Source organism: Aphelocoma coerulescens, chromosome 3, assembly GCF_041296385.1.
Source record: "Aphelocoma coerulescens isolate FSJ_1873_10779 chromosome 3, UR_Acoe_1.0, whole genome shotgun sequence".
NCBI classification, from domain to species: domain Eukaryota; kingdom Metazoa; phylum Chordata; class Aves; order Passeriformes; family Corvidae; genus Aphelocoma; species Aphelocoma coerulescens.
In genome coordinates, this window is record NC_091016.1 from 29673888 (window position 1) to 29691516 (window position 17629).

The window sequence follows — 17629 nt, forward strand, 5'->3', positions numbered from 1 at the left end:
AAAAGTCTATAATATAGCGCACATGCAACTCTTAAGCAAGGAACACTCAATACTCCTAGTCTAGGATGCCCAGATCACAGCATGACAAACATTCTCTTTCTGGACAAAAGCATAGTTAAATTCTCATAAAAACAAAAAAGAAGATGGTGATCGCTGCCAGTTTAGTGATCTTTTATGGTACCTATGTTTATACCTAATTACTGCTGCTTTGCTTTATTAAAAATATCATTTTGGGGGGACATAAAATTTTGTCCATCAGATAGGTCGTTCTTTTTCAGAAAAAATTCTTTTCAGTTTCAACTACTTTTCACTTCAGACTGAACCAGAAATCAATTATTTCTAAGGTTCTAATGTGAAGTTATTAAAAATGGCTTTATACTCTCAAAATTCCTCTTTCCTATCTTTTTTTCTTTCTTTAAAGGAAAATACCTATTTGCAACCACGACTTAATTGCAACAGATGGAAGGCATTTGCTAATATAGCTCCTTTTTGTTTTTCACTCTGGTGTGTTTTTCTTTTTAAATTGAAGTGCTGCAGGTGGTAAAGAAAAGAATATACTATTACATACATATACATATCGATATGCATGTATATGTGCATTCACCACTATATCCCTATTTATGGAGTGGAAATTTCTAAGTAATTAAAAGGAAAAATATGGGCAGCTTTTGCAGGTGGAAAGTGAATGTACTTAGAGAAGCTCTAAGAAAATTATCATTGTGCTAACACAGTGCTATGACTGTTCAAAAAACTGAGTGGATGTGATGACTCTATAAATATACACACTATTCTTCCAGAATTCAGGACACTGTATCTCACTGCATTCTTATTCTGCCTCATTTAATACTCACAGGCAGACTGTAAGAAGGTTCCAGTATCACTGGCACTGACATCTTCCCTTGAAGATTCAATTTTGTTAAGTAAAAAATCTTTTCTCCCACAATCCTCTCTTTTTTCATGCGCCGCACACTGTACAGTCGAAAGCGAACTGCATAATTCCCAATCATCTCAGACTCGACGTGATTAAATTTGAATGTCTCTGTGAAGACAGGGCACGGTCCCCGCTGGATGCTGGTTTTTGCTCTCTGCTTCTTTATAGGGAGAAGAACTAGGTGTACTTGCCACGAGCTTCCACCTGTCCTGCTGTATGTTGGAATGTCTGTGACAGCTGTCACTGTCACCAAAAGCTTCTGTTCCTGTGAGTCATAGTCAAAAGTCACATCCAGTGTGCCATATTTAGCTACTGGCTCAGGATCAAAAGGTTTAGGAAGCTGTGAAGATGATCCTCGAGCTGACATATCCTGAAGAAGAAGAAGAAGAAAAAAAAAGGCAATTATTTATTTAATTATTGTATTCTATTATTAAATCTACCATGGAAATACAAGGCTTACTCTAGACAATATGAAGGCACTATGATCTTTTTGTTCATTTCATAAACAAGGTTATTAAGCACTGAATGCCCAAGCAGATGGCTAACTGGCAGTTAAGATGAAATCAAGACTTTACCTGGCCAATACCACCAAAATCCAGGAGCCAATCAGTCTGAACTCAGATTGAATTAAGCTGTAATGATCTCTTCTTCTGTGCCTCACATGTTAAAAAGTATATACATTTGTTACAAGATAAAACCACCTGTCATAGGTTAGCGAGCATAGTCCCAGAAGGGATGTCCTTGCTAAGGGGTGCTTACAGCTTCCTCTGGGACCTGATAGAACCTATCAGCTGGCCAGTTTGAACATGGACAATTCTTTAAGCCACTTAAAGTTGTGACCGCCTCTGTGATCCACACTTAAGAATAGACAAACTCCCCCCCAAGCTCTCTCTCGTTTCCGGCACTGGGACAGGTGGCTGCAGGCCCCGTGCAGGGGCCAGCGGGCCACAGCTCCAGGATGACCCCCCCAGCAGGGCTGTGGGCAGCCAGAGCGGCTCGGAACCGCCCCTCCTCCCCACTGCGGCCAAGATTTCAGCAAAGTGGCACCTCTGTCCGGCAGAGGTCAGGTGACCAACAGCGATAAGCCACACAGCTGCAAGGCCGAGGTGAGATTAACCCTGTTATTGCTGTGAAGAGCTGAAAACCTGACGGAAGAGAGAGAGGAGATGCTTAAAGCTGAAATTCTGTTGCGAAGCTATGATATATCAGAGTATCCCAGCGTAATTTCATGAAGATCTGGGGGGTGGAGTGTTCAACTCGTAAGCAAAAGCACCTGTGCTGAGACAGGCAGATGCTGACGCAGCTGTAATTTCATGAGAAGTTTGGACGGGGAGAGATGGAAACGATGAGGACTTTTGCTCCAAATGGGAGAAGAGAAAACCTCAGTTCCTAGAGATGCTCCCAGAGACAGTCCTAACGATGAAGATGAGGAAGACCCTTTGCTCCCAGGGAAGGAGAAGGGCCTCTGTTTTTGTTTCTGAACGGCTCAACCTTAAAATTGTACCCCAAAAAACTTCGAGAGTAGACCCTCAAAAGCAGTTGCGGGAAAAGCTGCAAGTCGGGGGAAGGGATTCACATGCAAGGCAGAGAGACTCCTCTTTCTAAATGGACTGAACAATATTTGGAAGTGAGCGGCTGTCTTGGTGTGATACTGTTTTCATAGCACGAGCAAGAAGAGACTTCTCTTTCTAAATGGACTGAACAAGGTTATTATGGAAGTGGTAAACAGACTGAACATCTTAAGGGTTGTCTTTTTAATTGTCAGTGGGAGAAGGGAGGAAGGTGGGGGGAGGAGGAGAGTTCTGAAGGTGGTATAATTTTTTTTTTCCTTCTTTCAGGTCTGTTAATAAACTTCTTTATATTCTTTAAGGTTTGGTGCCTGCTTTGAATTTCTCCTAATTCTTATCTCACAGAAGATAAACAGTAATGAGTATTTTGGACCAAACCACTACACTAAATTGGTGTTTCCGCCCGGTTACAAACCCAACCCACTACACCACCTTATTTCAGTGTGAGTATACACATATTTTAAAGCTAACCTATCACATTGCTTGAAGAGACAGCTAACAACTGAGAGCATGGTGAGATGCCAGCAAAGAATACACAAATTACAAACTTACTTGCACATGCAGCTCCTGTTGCAGTCCACAGGAGTTATATGAATATGCCAAAAATTATCATAGAAACATAGAATCACAGAACAGTTTGGCTTGGAAGGGACCTTAAAGATCTTTCATTTCCAACCCCGCTGCTGTGGCCAAGGACCTCACTATCATGGCTTTATTAATGTAATTTTACTGGAACTGTAGAAGATGCATCTGTTTTGAACTCATCTTCTGAACTCTCTGTAAACCACTAATATTGTGGTTTAATCTTAAAATTCAGATTTTTTATTGTCACTTCAAATTTTGGATAAAATACTGATCACCTGTAATGTTACAACAGCTGGTTTGATAGGGATACTGAAACAGAAAACATTAATAAGTACCAGTCAACCTACTGGTCATACAATAAATTATTCCAAGTATGTAAAATAAAGGTATTTCAAGTTTATCTTCATATTATCAAAGATAATGTTCATGTGAACAAACTGATGCCAAAACAAAGCCTTTTGGGCTAAGAAACATTCTTGTTTTAACCTGGCTGCCACATAGCTGTGGGAATGCATTCCTCTAAAGGCTTCACTCCTGAAGTTTTGAGTGGCTATAAAAAAAGTTGGCAGCATTCTCAGCTCTTATTGAGTATTCTTACGTTAATGACTGGAGTGACACAAAATGGGAAGAGCCCGCAGCTGGGCCTTCCAAATCTTGCACAAACACCCCAGGTACACAGCATCAACTTACCAGCAGGTCTGCTAAGACAGAAACATCAGGACTGAACTCTAACACGCACTTCAAAACTTCAGGTAGCAACAAAAGACAAATTTGTACCAAAAGGAGCCTCTTCTGCACATGGCATCACTAATTAGACTTACCCATAGATGTCAGTGCAGTAACTGGTTGTTAAAGACATTTCAGTGAAATATGTGTCAGAAAAGATGATTTCTTCACAGAAGAATATATATATATATCTCTCATTAGAATTTATAGAAGAAAATAGGAAAATTAAGTGACCCAAATCACTATACCACATCTACAACTGAAAAAAAAAATCCTTGTAATTTTTTTTTTCCTTTTTCTTTTTTTCATACAACTTGTTTTACATTATGGAGTGTTCAGTTTGAAAAAGCATTAACAGAACTTTTCTTTTCTTTGGGTTATCTGAAAAATCAAGGGGAATAATTTTGGCTGCAGTCCTTGTAGGGTGATGAAATTTTCTGACTGGTTTAAAATGGTTTAAATAATAATTGGCTCTTATTGCGAGCTGGTTGGAAAGTTCAGGTGCCATAAAGATAACTACAGCAATCTGAACAATCTGAAATCCTATGGTCGTATTTTCTGACAAACTTTATTTTTTTTTCTAAATGAAACGAGCTGCAATATTAGTGCCCATATAACTGTGCACTGATCTTTAGATTAAAAAAGTGCTTCACCACACTCAACTATTTTCATTTACCTCTGGGCTAAGAACCGCTGTGCTATCACTCGGAACATCCTCTTCGTATCCTTTGTTATGGAAGCTTTCTATTTCGTGTCCTGTGCTTCCCTCACTTGGGCATTTATATGAACATCTTGGACTGTTGCTACACTGGGAATATTCGCATTTGCTGTCTCCGACTTCGGAAGGCGTACAGGAAAGATGAGGAGAACCACTGTCATCCTGGTATGGAGGCGGCTGCAGTTCATCCAGCGGAGGTGTTCTTCTCATCCTCTGAATGCAGTTTGCTGAGAATAAGTAAAAATGCTTTACTTACTTTCTGATAATTTCCTGTTCAAACAGCTCGGTGGAAAATGTAAATCTAAATGACTGGACAGAGAATTTAAAAATCTATGTGTGTCTTTTTTTTTAAATTTACGTTTCAAATCAGATGACAAATGCTACTGAAAAAAAATTGTTAAAAACAGAAATGAGTGATCTCTCAGATGAAAGAAATTCAGATAAAAGCAAAGTTTTAAGTGTATAGTCAGAATGGATTGTGCAAACCACATGTAAATAAATATAGCACGGATATGACATGACAAAAATTCTAGGCTTGAATTTCAGCGATGCTTACCTTGCAAAAACCTTTGGATATCTTAAGTCAGATTCTGTGCAGATGGAATGTAGGCCAATTATGGAAACAAAATGCACTCCCTAAAGCCACTATATCAAGCTGATTACCTCCCATGCAGTTGCCCACCAGGGAGATACTAAATTAAACTCAGAAGACAAGTAAGGTACTAATAAAGGCAGTCTTTCACACAAGTGAACTCTGCTCACCAGTGAATTTTAAAAGTGAAGCAGTGTGTCAGATTCTTTATTACTTGTTAAGGACAGCTAAAGGGTACGTATCCAGTGACTGGAAGTTACTACATCTAGTCACTAAAGACAGTGGAAAAAGGATCATGACTAATTTGTGCTTGTGATGAACACTTGATGCTGACCATCTTTGTTTTTCACACTAGATAGATAGATACAAATGTGGTTATACATCGCCTCAGAAAATAAACCTGATGCATGGCTACAGACATAGTAAGTTAATTCAAAATAATTACATTTCAATTATTTATCTCATATTTTACTATGCAGCATTACTCAGTTGAACAGAATTGGGAAAAGACAGCAAGGTGTGCAGCAGCTGAAATGAAAGGAATATCAAGGACAGGTAAAGAACTGTCTCATATTTTGTTTACATTTTCTGTAGAGGTTTTAATGAAGATTTCAATGCCCCTGACATAAAGAATTACCTTACACATAAAAATTTCAAAGCAAAAATGTTTTCTGGCATCAAACATACCATTTCACTCACAGAAAAATCTACCAAACAAGCTAGTTAAAGAAAATATTAACTGGGGAATGCAGGGCTCTTCTCTATTTCAACAATTCCTGAGAGAACTGTAGCAAACAAGTAATTAAAACACTCCTACAAGATGAAACCAGGAACCTTCTTGTCTCTGATGAGAGCCAGCCTACCATTCAGAGTGATTCCAAAATACTGTTCCAGCACTCCTGCAAAAGGTCTTCTGCTGTTAGTCAGCCAGTGCTACTAATTCTTGAAACTCCAGTCCCACAGGGCTGGAAAGCAAAACAGACAGCAGGGAATCCTATACTTGAATTGTAGTCATCTGTCTAGCAGATAAACATAAAATCTTACCTATGACTATTAAATCACTTGTGCTCATGAAACTAGATGGACATGATTTTAGAATCTAAACTGGTATTTTAATCATAATAAAATAATAATATATATAATTTGACTCTCTATACCATGAAAACTGGACTTCCTTGTCATAATTTATATGATTAAATATTCCAGAAAATTCAGAGCAACAGCATTTCTGCTCATTATTGCCAAAAGGCAACAAACAGCATTAAATGAGACAGTAACCACCATGCAGCCCTGACTGAATTTCTTTCTGTTCACTTGTCATCAAGTCTGCTACGAATTTTTAACGCCCAGATTTTCCATAGTCTAATGAAATGAAAGCCTGTCCAGGTAACTGTCAACACCATTATTGTCTTACATGAGTAAATAAATGATTGTGTGACTCACTTTTTTCACTTTGATGAACCCCATTATATATCCCTACGAGAAAACTGTACAGGCTGTGTGACAGAAAAGGTGCTTTTAATGTAGGCGTGGAAGAAGTGAAGACAAAATTCTTATTAACCAGCTGTGATTCAAAAATCTCAGAAAAAGCTAAAACACTGGGGCAGGTTTTAACTACATATTTTTCAAATTTCAGTTTAGCAAACTGAAATACAATGTAAATTCTTAAAACAAATATCTGGGATTAAAAATCTAGGGATATCTCTGTCTAGAGAGATATAAACTGGTTTTGAACAGCTTTCTCTATATAAAAAAAAGTCAAAGTTTTCAAATTAATTCTCAAGGTGAAAATATCTCATTTTCATTTCTCCCTCCCCACAGTAAATGATGCAATAAAATGTTTGGTGGTTTTTTTTTGTTATGGCTCTTTGAAAACCATGAAGATTTGAATTACATTGAGACGTTCTAATGACTGATGATATCAAAGCCAGATGATATCAAAGCCAAATGATATCACAGACAGAAGTGAAAACAGCAATATCAAATATCTGATCCTGGGTATTTGCCTTAAAAATTACTCAGAAGTAGCAACTAACTTTGACAATCTGTCAACAAAATTTTGCATATGTATCAAAGTTTAAAATACAAAGCCACTGTTACTGCTTGCTGGCTTATCAATATGATTGTATTGGAGAAAAACATTTAGAGCTGAAAGGAAAGCATGATCTTAAGTGTGTGCAAATTTACACATGAAACCTCTGTGCGTAACATACCTTGTGCCTTTTATTTAAGGTGTAAATTTCAGCCACAGCTATGCGTACTTCTGTACTGTGACAAAGCCAAAGAATACCTGCCAAAGACCACGGAATGTGGCTAAAAATATCTGCTAAAGAGTTACAAGCAAATGGTTACACTGAAAAACTAAAATGAATCATTGCATTGCTTCTATGCAAGTTTCAAATCACATAGAAAATAATTTCTGTAAATTAATTTGTAAATGAAATTAATCATACTAAATGACCACATCACCTTGGACTAGTAGACAGGGTGAAAAACAAGCCAGCATATGTGCCAAAAGTGGAAGCAAGATACAATCACAGAGGAATCAAATCCTGTTTAGTCTGAGGTTCCTACCAGCCAGAAAATGCCATAACACAGGAAAGACAAATAGAAAGAAAGGCCTCACATTCAGTTCTCCACCAAAGGATGTGAAAATACTTGGCATTCTCATGATATGAGTGAAACTAAATTTGTTTAGTAACAAGTATTTGGTAAATTCTAAATTGAGAATACAGTGTATTGGTGTCAATAGGAAGATTTGAATAAACTCTTTTTAAAGAGTTAACTGCTTTAATGAAAGTTTTCATCCTCCCTTAGCCAACTGGGAAAACACTCACTTAGTGGTGATAGTAAGGACCTTGCTTAAGAGCTAAAGAAACCAGAACCGTAAGTGAAATACCTGACAAACATGAGTAGCTTAGCATTTTGCTGGTACACTCAGAAATTACAGCATATAAACTGTCATTAGCACATTTAAGTCAGAAGTCTATTTATATCTTCTTTTTAGTACTGTTTGTTAAACAATGAAGGTTCACCTGTTTTCATAAGCCCCCATAGGACAGATTGCAAGTTAAAGGGGGATGATACATACCTTGCCATCAACCTCAAGGGACTCTCAAGTTAAATGTGACATAGCAGCCTAGGCCAAACTGAGCATTTCTGGAACATACAATTGATAACTATGAGAAAATACAGAATTTTTTCAGTAATTTGGCTATGTGGAATCAAAGTTTAAAGACGCAGAAGTTTATCATAAGAAATGCTCTAGGTTTTCAGTTACTACTTGAACTTGCTGCTTCCAATGCTGCTCATTTCTCCTCCCTGTGCTGGTCTCTCATGGACCATGCTAGGCTGCACATAGCACCATGCAGCTGGTGATATCCTTTTCCATGTTTACAGTGTTTAGACTTTCCTATCGTAATTATTTTTCCCAAAGGTTCACAGCAGCAGCACCAACCCAGCCTCCCTTAGCCCATATTTCCTGAGTAATTCCAAGAACACCCATCTCTTAACATGGAAAAAGAAACTACTCTTGTGCCTTTCATTCCCCTGTCTCATAAGCCATCGTTAACTACACTTCTGCAGCTTCGAGTTTCTCATGTACAGACCTTCTTTAAAAATTCACACTGCTGTGGGAAGCAAGACTACCACAACACCCCTATTGGAATCTGGCTTCCAGTTCCTTTAAAATAAATAATCACTACATAAATCAGTAATTTTTGCAAGTCATATTTTGTAATTGTAAGAGTATCGTCACACTCAAATGAAATACCTTTCCTTTCTTTAATACATCTCTGCTCACACTCTGCTACATAATCATTTATTTTTTTAATCAAACGTAAATTTCAAGTTTTCAAGCCTTCAAGGGGTTCTATGTAAATGTTAAGACAATTTAAATAAAACATAAAATGAAATACATGTTTAAAAATTAAAGAAACCTTTTTTATTCTGAATGATTAAATACCCTTAGAGATTTCTGATAGGCAGCACAGACAGTCCAAATGGAATTTTCATGTTTGAACTTTTCTACCATCCAAAAATATTATGTTGACTGAATTACCCCACATTACAGGGAGTATAAAATATAAACATTAAATATTGAATGAAACCTCAGGCCTTTCCTTCCTTTAAAATTAAAAGCTTACATGCATTTTTGTGAGGACAAAACCCAAATTATTTCACAGAACAACAAATTATCTTGGCATTATTCTATTTCTTTTCCAAAAGAATTATGGCATGAGTCATGTTTAATGAAAAAAGAGAAATACAGGAGTGGTAAGGGGTCATTATGGACAACAGAAAAAAATTCTTTCTTTTTGCATTTGCCACATTTTAGACTTCTATTCACAGTTGAACTATCTTCTACATTAGGCAATTCACCAGTAAACAAGAAAAAATATTGTAGCGATTTGATTGTTTTTTTTCTTTCCAATAAAAGACAACTCTGTTTCCTAAGATTTAGAAAATTCCATACAGTATGAGCTTAATCCCAGCCCTGTGGAAATCAAAACACGTTGCTGTCATTTACACCTGAGCTCACACAAAGCTCTTAGCACTGCATTTTCCTCACCCTCTCAAGCTAATGCTACTGGTCATTCATGTAGTGAAAAGGTTCTCTTTTGTTTTTAAATAACAGTAATTTAAAATGATAGAATTATCTTTATGTCCAGTCCTTAAAACTTCAATTTTCTTCCACAGGAAAAGGTCTAAGACCAACTGAAGTAACTAAAACACATGTAGTATTTTTTTTTTACTGAGTTTGTTTACATCTTGAGCCTGTAGAACTACAGCGCGTGTGTTTTTCCCTAAAAAATAAATTTGCTCTTTGCTCTCTGCACTTACTAGAGCACTTCTTATTTGTAAGAATTTATGGTCTGTTTTACAGAGCAATACAGAAAAGCCCAACACTGGTGAAAAAAAATCACTTTGCAAAATTAGCCCCATTTATAACATTTTAACTACAAATACATTATTAAAAGCATTATCGTGAACTAGCTGTCAAAGACATTCTTTTGTTTCCTTCCCAAATATTTTGGTCGTCTTTCAATGAAAATTATACATTACCATCTATTGAATTAATTTGTTTTCAATTTAAGTATCATTCTCTGGTTCCTTATACAGCATTGATATTAATTTGAATAAGAAGGAGTTCTGCTACCTGGTTCTGTATTTCTGCTTTTCAGTAGTCCAAAATACCTCTAAATAATGATTAAACCTAATGGTTCAATATTTTAATTTTTTATTGATGTGAATATCAATGCATCAAGCTCCAGAACGCTTTTTTTTTACATTTAAATTCTGAGATCCCATCTAGCTCTAAAGCTTTTTGAAAGCTGTGATCTTTAAGAAGTGAAATTGTTTGCTTTCCCTTCCATAATTATATTTCCTTAGGTAAAGCATATGTACTAAGTATGTCCATTCAGGTAGAAAATTGTATTTTCTGTTCCATTTAGACGCTGGCTACACTTTTACTGTTTTTATAAGCAGCCAACTTTCTTTACACTACTTTTCAGATCACTGTGTTGGCTAACTTCATAAATAAACAGGTATCCCTATGCACCTCTGCTCACTGTTTGTTTTTTCCAAGTTACCAAAATTGTTAGAAAAACATCACTTCCAAAAAGGTAACAAGTTAAATGCATTCACAGAATCTTCCTTTTATTTATCCTTCCCTCTTTTAAAATATGCTAGAAGTCCTGCCTGCTGAGAGTGATTGACAACCAGCTTTGAAATCTTAGGAGTATCTTGGTGACAAGGAAATGCCTTTTATCATCTCTGCGAAAATTCTCCCAAATTCGGCTCTCTCACCAGCGTTTATGGATGCTTAAGGGAAATTCAGAGCTTAACAGCTAAAAGCCTTGAAAACTCCCCCCACTGTAAACCATCCCAGGCCCCTGAGACCCCCCCATTTTTCACCAGTGTGTGCACAGTAGCATACCCCTCGTACCTCTAGACAGCAGCAGCAGGATGTGGGCTTAGGAAATATTTTCCTGTCATTGCTATACTTCTTTTGAGTACAGTTACCACCTTAAATTAAAGCTCAAATTCCAGTCCAGTTTAATTCTACTACAGCTGTGGTATTAAGCACAGGAGTTGAGCAGCAACAAAGTGCTGAAAAGGTGAAAAAGATCCCATAGAGGTCTAGAATCAATTCCCAGTGAAGTATTGTAACACACAGCTAATATCCACGTAATGCTCCTGTTCTCAGTCTCTTCGGTCTCAAATGAGGAAACAAAGCATGATTAGAAAGCAAGATTAATGTGTTGTGGGGATCATTTTCTTGAGCATTTTAATGTTTTTGCAGGTCATTTCAGGCACATTTGGTTTTATATTTGACAAAAACAAAAAAACCCAAAGTTTTCTAAGCTATACAAAACCCTCCTTTTAAGATCTTAATTAATTTACTGATATAAACAAGACCCATTCAGCAGTATATACAGTACTTACAGTACTTAACTATCAGAATTCCATCATTCTTTTTTCCGTACTTTTATTTTAAATAAAATAAAACTACTTCCCTTATTGAGAACTCCTTCTGCAACTTAAAATGCAGAAATTTCATGGTTTCTTAAAAACACCTTTACCCTGGTAGATGCGTTTTGCAATTAAAAAAAAAAAAAAAGTGTCAAGTTCCCAACCATTTTAGCTTTGGATTTATTACTTAACCCTAACTAGTGAAAATAAACCATGAAAGATATTCTCCATCAAGAACTGCTTCCAGAATAGGAACACAAAGCTTGATTCCTCTGCCTCATTTTCACAGCAATTTTGAGTGCAAAGGATGCTCTGTTGGAGTGAGCTACTAACAAAGCAGCACTACAAGGATTATGCATGAAACATTTCAGTAGGGCATGAGTTAAATTTTCTGCCCATCTACTTCAGCTAGCTATATGATCATAATTTGGCTATCTCACAGCTGTTAAATATATATATAAGCGAAATATATATTATGGTGGATAATAGTAGTATTATAATAGTAGAAGTTAACATTTGGCATTTTACAGACAGAGAACTGAAGTACGGGGTAAAAAAGAGATAATAAAGATTGCTGTGAATCTAGCTCAGAAGTGCTCCTCATCACAGAAAGCTTTCAGAGAAGTGTGGAACAGAAAAACAGAAACCAAGTATTTTACAACTAGTACTCTAGCCATTTCTTCTGTTGGTTTTTGAGGGTTTGGTTTTGTTTGTTTGCTTTTAAATTTTTATTTATTTAGACTTCAAGCTTTTACATTATTATTAATCTAAAATTCACTTTAAATTAATACCACCACCAACATGAAAAACTCCCATATATATGCCCCCACAGAATTTTCCAATACCATCAGCTTTGCAGTGGAAGAGAAGGAACAGAAAATAAAAAATAAAATATGCAGGTAGGAAAAAAAGTACAGGGAATAAGGAAAAAAGGCAAAAGGAGAAAGCAGTGCAATGATTCAGAAAAAAAAAGAGGTTTGTTGTCAAGTGAACAAAGAAAAGAAATAAAGGGAGAGAAGTTTAGTAGATCTGTACAGAAAATGAGAAAAAGGGCAAAGAGAGAAAGAACAGACAAGATGCAAGCAGGTAAAATAAAGCAAAAATTGCAGAGGAAGAAAGGTGCAGGAACGGGAAAATAAAAAAAAAAAATGACATGCAAAAAAGTAGTTCAGATCTGAGAAAAAAGCAATGTCAACAGAGCAAAGAGATAAAAGAGAAATCAGTGATGTCTGATGGGTGGGAATATCCATATTTGTAGGTGAAAATCTGCACAACCTAGAGAACACAGCTAGTTACATTCCAGGAGAGGCAAGACACTTCCCACAATAAGCATTTGTTTTTACATTTGTATTTTAGATTGTTATTTTTCCTTTAGGTGGGAAGACAGTGGTAATTATTTATTCAGATCCTAGAATTCCAAAGAACCTTGATTTCTCATCTATTCACACACTTTTTCTCCTTCTCTACTTGACACACTGGCTCCGTGACTTGCTCTAATAAAATGGACTGTCTTTCCTGCAGTAATTAAAGTATTTCTGTAAAAAGCATTCTAGAAAAATCAAGATTTGTTTTGCTTTGTTTTGAAACACCTCTCATAACTTTACCAAATAAAAAGCAGCTAAGAACCCAGAAAAAAATCTACTATGATCTCAGTTTGCAGGATCACCTAACAGGTCAGTAACAGAAGACAATTGTCTATGTATGGTCAAGAACTTCTTTAAAACCTTTTAGACGTTAGTGTCTGTAGAAAGTACGCTTAGGAGTGGTGCTGGTATCATTTACAGAGCCAACTCTCCAGAAAAAGAAAGGCAAAATAGACACTGTGAACTCACAGGAAATGGATATGCTTCAAAACCAAGGTATCTTCCCTTCACACACCCAGTAAGAGGGCTAAGAATTCACAGAAAAGGCACAGATTAAGCAGCAGGGAGCATGTCAGGCTGTTCTGCTCACTCCAGCAAGGCCTCAAACAAGTTTCTCCAGGCATAAAGAAACACAATTATTCGAAACTAAATTTCTTGCACTTCTTTGAGGCGCTTCTGAGACCTCCCACTGTCACAGATGAGCTGCTTTACTAGGCTTACATGTAATGTATGATGGAGGTGTTGCTATGTTTCCATAGTTGTCATACAATTCACAAAATAGGTAATTTTCTGCATTTTGACAAGACTAAATGAGTATGAGTCTGGCTGGTAAAGATATTTTCATTCAGCCACAGCACCAGCCATAAGAGCTAAGCAAGAGCTTATGAGGATGAGAAAACTGTGGCCAAGCTGCAAAAGGGCTCCTAAGACCTACGGCCTGATGCTTCAGCCCACAGCAAACAGCAGGAGAGGAACTGGTCTTCCCTGTCATCCACCCAAACAAACAACAGCACTGAACAATCAGGGATCAGTCATTCTCAACACAGTGAACTTCCCAAAACACTATCTGGAAAATCGTGTTGTCATGGTCTTATACTCACAATAATAAACCTACTAGCCATTGGGATAGAGTGAAAATATGCCTATCCATCAAACTTTTTTTTCTCATAGACCTTTCTTATACTAGTAAAAATTTATATACCTAATTTGAAATTACTGTTTGATGCTGCTTGCTGAATAAGAGACTTAAAGGTGGTGCACAGCAGTTAATTAGTAATCAAAGTCTGACAGCTACAGCTGCAAAATGTTTGTATGATAATTTCAAAATTGAAAATGATTTATTTCACTCTACATGAAATTAGTGTACACTCATTAGAAAGTCAGCGATTATCCTGAAAGTACCAGAGGAACATTTCGGTAGCTGTGCTACAGCAGCAGAAAGGATACAACACATGTCTTCAGGCCAATTACCATCACACCCTTCCTGGTAATTCGGGGTGAGTGAAGTTTTTAGATCTTAGCAATACAGCTGAAAACGTATTCAGCAGAATGATGTTTAACACGGTTCACAATCAGAACGTTGCTGCATCCTGCATTAAATACATATGACCTACCAACATAGCACTTCCATTGTTAGAAACAAACAAACAAAACCACCAACCAGCCAAAAAAACACAAAAAAACCACCAAAAAACCCCCAAACCCACCACTACCATCACTAAAAAAACAACCCTGAACCCAATCCCAAAGAAACATATAATACAAGAGCAAAAGAGATCCAGAATACTTTGCTAACTGCTGACAGTCTACTGTAGTGTCACTGAAATTTTTATTTCAGCAAAATGGACATGTCAAGACATATATTTTTAGGTTAAAGGCATCCTAAAAATAGTTTACACACACACACAGATATATATGTAAACACACATATATACATACACACACATGCCCCCATGGCCATGTACCAGTAACAGGAACCATTTAAGGTTTATGAAATATTAAATATAATTAAGATTACAGTGAGGAAGTAATGTGCATTACAAAATGCCTATGGTAGACAGCAAATATTGACCTTTAAAATTTAACAAATGAAAAGAGCCTTAATTTGCCTGTTATTCAAACTTTAACAATAAGTATGATAGCTTAGATAGCAAAAAGAAAAAAAAAACCCCAACCACAACCCTACAGCATTTGCCATCACTTCGCATTAACATTTTGACCAGTCAACAATTCAGCAGTGATGAAATGTGCAGTTTGATTCAAAGTAAGACAAGGCTATTTAAATAACTCAAAATAAGAAATGGTTATTGAAACATTAGAATTTTGATAAGCCATCACAGCTGCACTAGAATTAGTTTCTATAGCAACAGAGGAAATAATGTGGAGAATTGCACTGCAATACAAGATGGATTCCTTACAAACACTGATGTTCAAATAGAAAACTTTAAAATTATTCACTGTATTAAAGTATTTTTATTAAAATGGTTATTCAAATATCCTATATCTTGTCCTTCAAACATTGCTCTGTTTTTGTTCTCTGGTATTCAATTCTAGCCCATCCATTCAAGTCTTCACACTTTTCCCCATTGCTTACCTTCCTATTTAAAATTAATTAAAGTGACTTATTCTGAAAAATACTGGATCTTTAACCTCAAATTAATCTGCATTTTCAACGATTTGTTTGTTATCCCTACACAGAAGCACACATTACATTTATTTTCCAGCAGTGCCCTTGTGAGACAGGAGAGAATGCTTTGCACATGCTATTCATAAGAAGCTGCATCACAGCCATGAGAATTAACATCACTATGGAACTTCAGAAACTTACAGTCATATGAGACTTGCAGGAGCTTTTATCAGTGTGCACTCTCATGTCCTAAGCATGATTAAGAAACCATTGCAAACCTATTAGTATTCATGGACTGAGTACCCATAAGATGGTAAGATAAAAGCCTTTCATCTGAGCACATCTTTAGATTTCAAGTGTTGCTCATTTCTAACACCAAGAATTATTGTTTCATTGCATCATCCCTGATTCCAGCTATTTTTGGCAACTCATTAAAAGCATATGCCTGAACCTTTTATGTATTTTGCCCTTATAATGAGACCTATTACTCTGGCTTATTCCATCCTTTTGAGTTCCAAAGTATCTTTCGAGTTACCATGGATACAAGTGATATGCATTCTCCCACAACTGCTTTGTGTGCCTTATCGAACACCAGAAAACTGGCACAGTAGGAATCTGAGCTATCTATACAGGATGAATATCTAACCCCTTCAAGAGTTTGTCTTCCTCTCCCCCCTTCAAAAAAAATAAACTAAAGTATGCCATATACTACCATTTGTAATGAAATAAAAAAGCGGGTTCTTTTCTATCTGAAATCCAGTACTTTTGCTCAACAAAACGAAATGAAAAAAAGGTACAGACATAAATTAATTTAATCTGGCCAACACTGAAACAGTGTTGAAATGGAAATGGGAGTACACAGAATCATTCTGAGTTTGCTGTTTATTGTGAGTCAATAGAGTTTAAGTGTTTCTACATCAATATATCCACAGAAGATGTAAAACACGGCAAATCTCGATGAGCATTTCTGAAAGGAGTTGCAGAAACATTGCATGCAACTCTGAGATTATGCATAAACTAGAGTAAATAGAACTCCCCTAAACTCCCTCTTTATACCAATTTCTTATGGACATTTTCAAATGCAGATTGCTTTCCAACAAGCTGGCAATAATTTGTACTAATTCAGTGTAGAAGAGGGCAGTTAAACTGATTTTTCGAATTATGTTTTTGTATTCTGACCTCTTCTTAAAAACAAAAGACTCTCATTGAGACAGCAAAATTTACACAGTATTCAAAAACCAAGTGCTGATAGCAATCTGAATTTATGTGTGAAAAGTAAAGGGGAATACCAGAAGGAAAAATAAATTAATGTAGTATGAACTTGATAGAGACTCAGAACTATCTCCCAACTTTCAAAGCATTAAATCATTGGAAAGACATCAACTGCATACATGAGTGTCATGATGGCAACTAAGAGCAAGAAAGACAGTGAAGAATGAGTAGACAAATGGTGCTCTTGCCTTTTCTCCTCAGTTACCTAAACTTCTCTAAGTATTTCAACATAACACTCAACAAAAAAACATACTTCACTTCTTCATATCCACAGGCTCAACCCTGCTTTAAAATACAGAGATTTTGAACTATAATATCTGAGCCAGAGACACTGATGCATGAATCCCAGACTCTTACCCTTGCTTGTATTATGAAATAACAGTATAATTCTGCAAGTTTTCCACAAGTATATATGAAGTAAAGAAATATTAAATACTTTCATTTTTCTAACAGTTTCAATGTAGGCTAGACTTATATTTACCCGGATTTCTTTTAACCTTTAAATTTAACTTCTAACTCTCTCAAACTTTCTCTTGGGGACAAAAAAAAATCCACATAATGTTTTTACTGTGAACTTTCAACTAGAATTAAATCTCACTTCTTTTTTTGTCCTCTGAAAATTTCTTTTAAAAGTAACTGAAAGCTGGAGAACAAGGAAAAGGAACTCAAAATTGACTGCTACATTGTGGCATTTATGCTAACTTATCTGTGCTACCAAAATACTACAGTTCTGAAGTTTTATGTCAGAACCACTTACAAAAAAAGGAGCATCT

At 36.3% G+C, this 17629-nt stretch overlaps 1 protein-coding gene across 21 annotated transcripts in view; it reads right to left on the reverse strand.

Moving 5' to 3' along the window:
• SYT14 (synaptotagmin 14) overlaps positions 1-17629 on the reverse strand; it is a 117620-nt gene that overhangs the window by 26894 nt on the left and 73097 nt on the right. For all 21 annotated transcript variants that reach the window (XM_069009649.1, XM_069009647.1, XM_069009644.1 and 18 more), the window contains 2 exons: positions 4487-4755; positions 852-1301 (listed from right to left, as the gene is read on the reverse strand). In XM_069009649.1, the coding sequence (XP_068865750.1) occupies positions 852-1301; positions 4487-4755 (719 nt within the window). The remainder of the gene's footprint in view (positions 1-851; positions 1302-4486; positions 4756-17629) is intronic.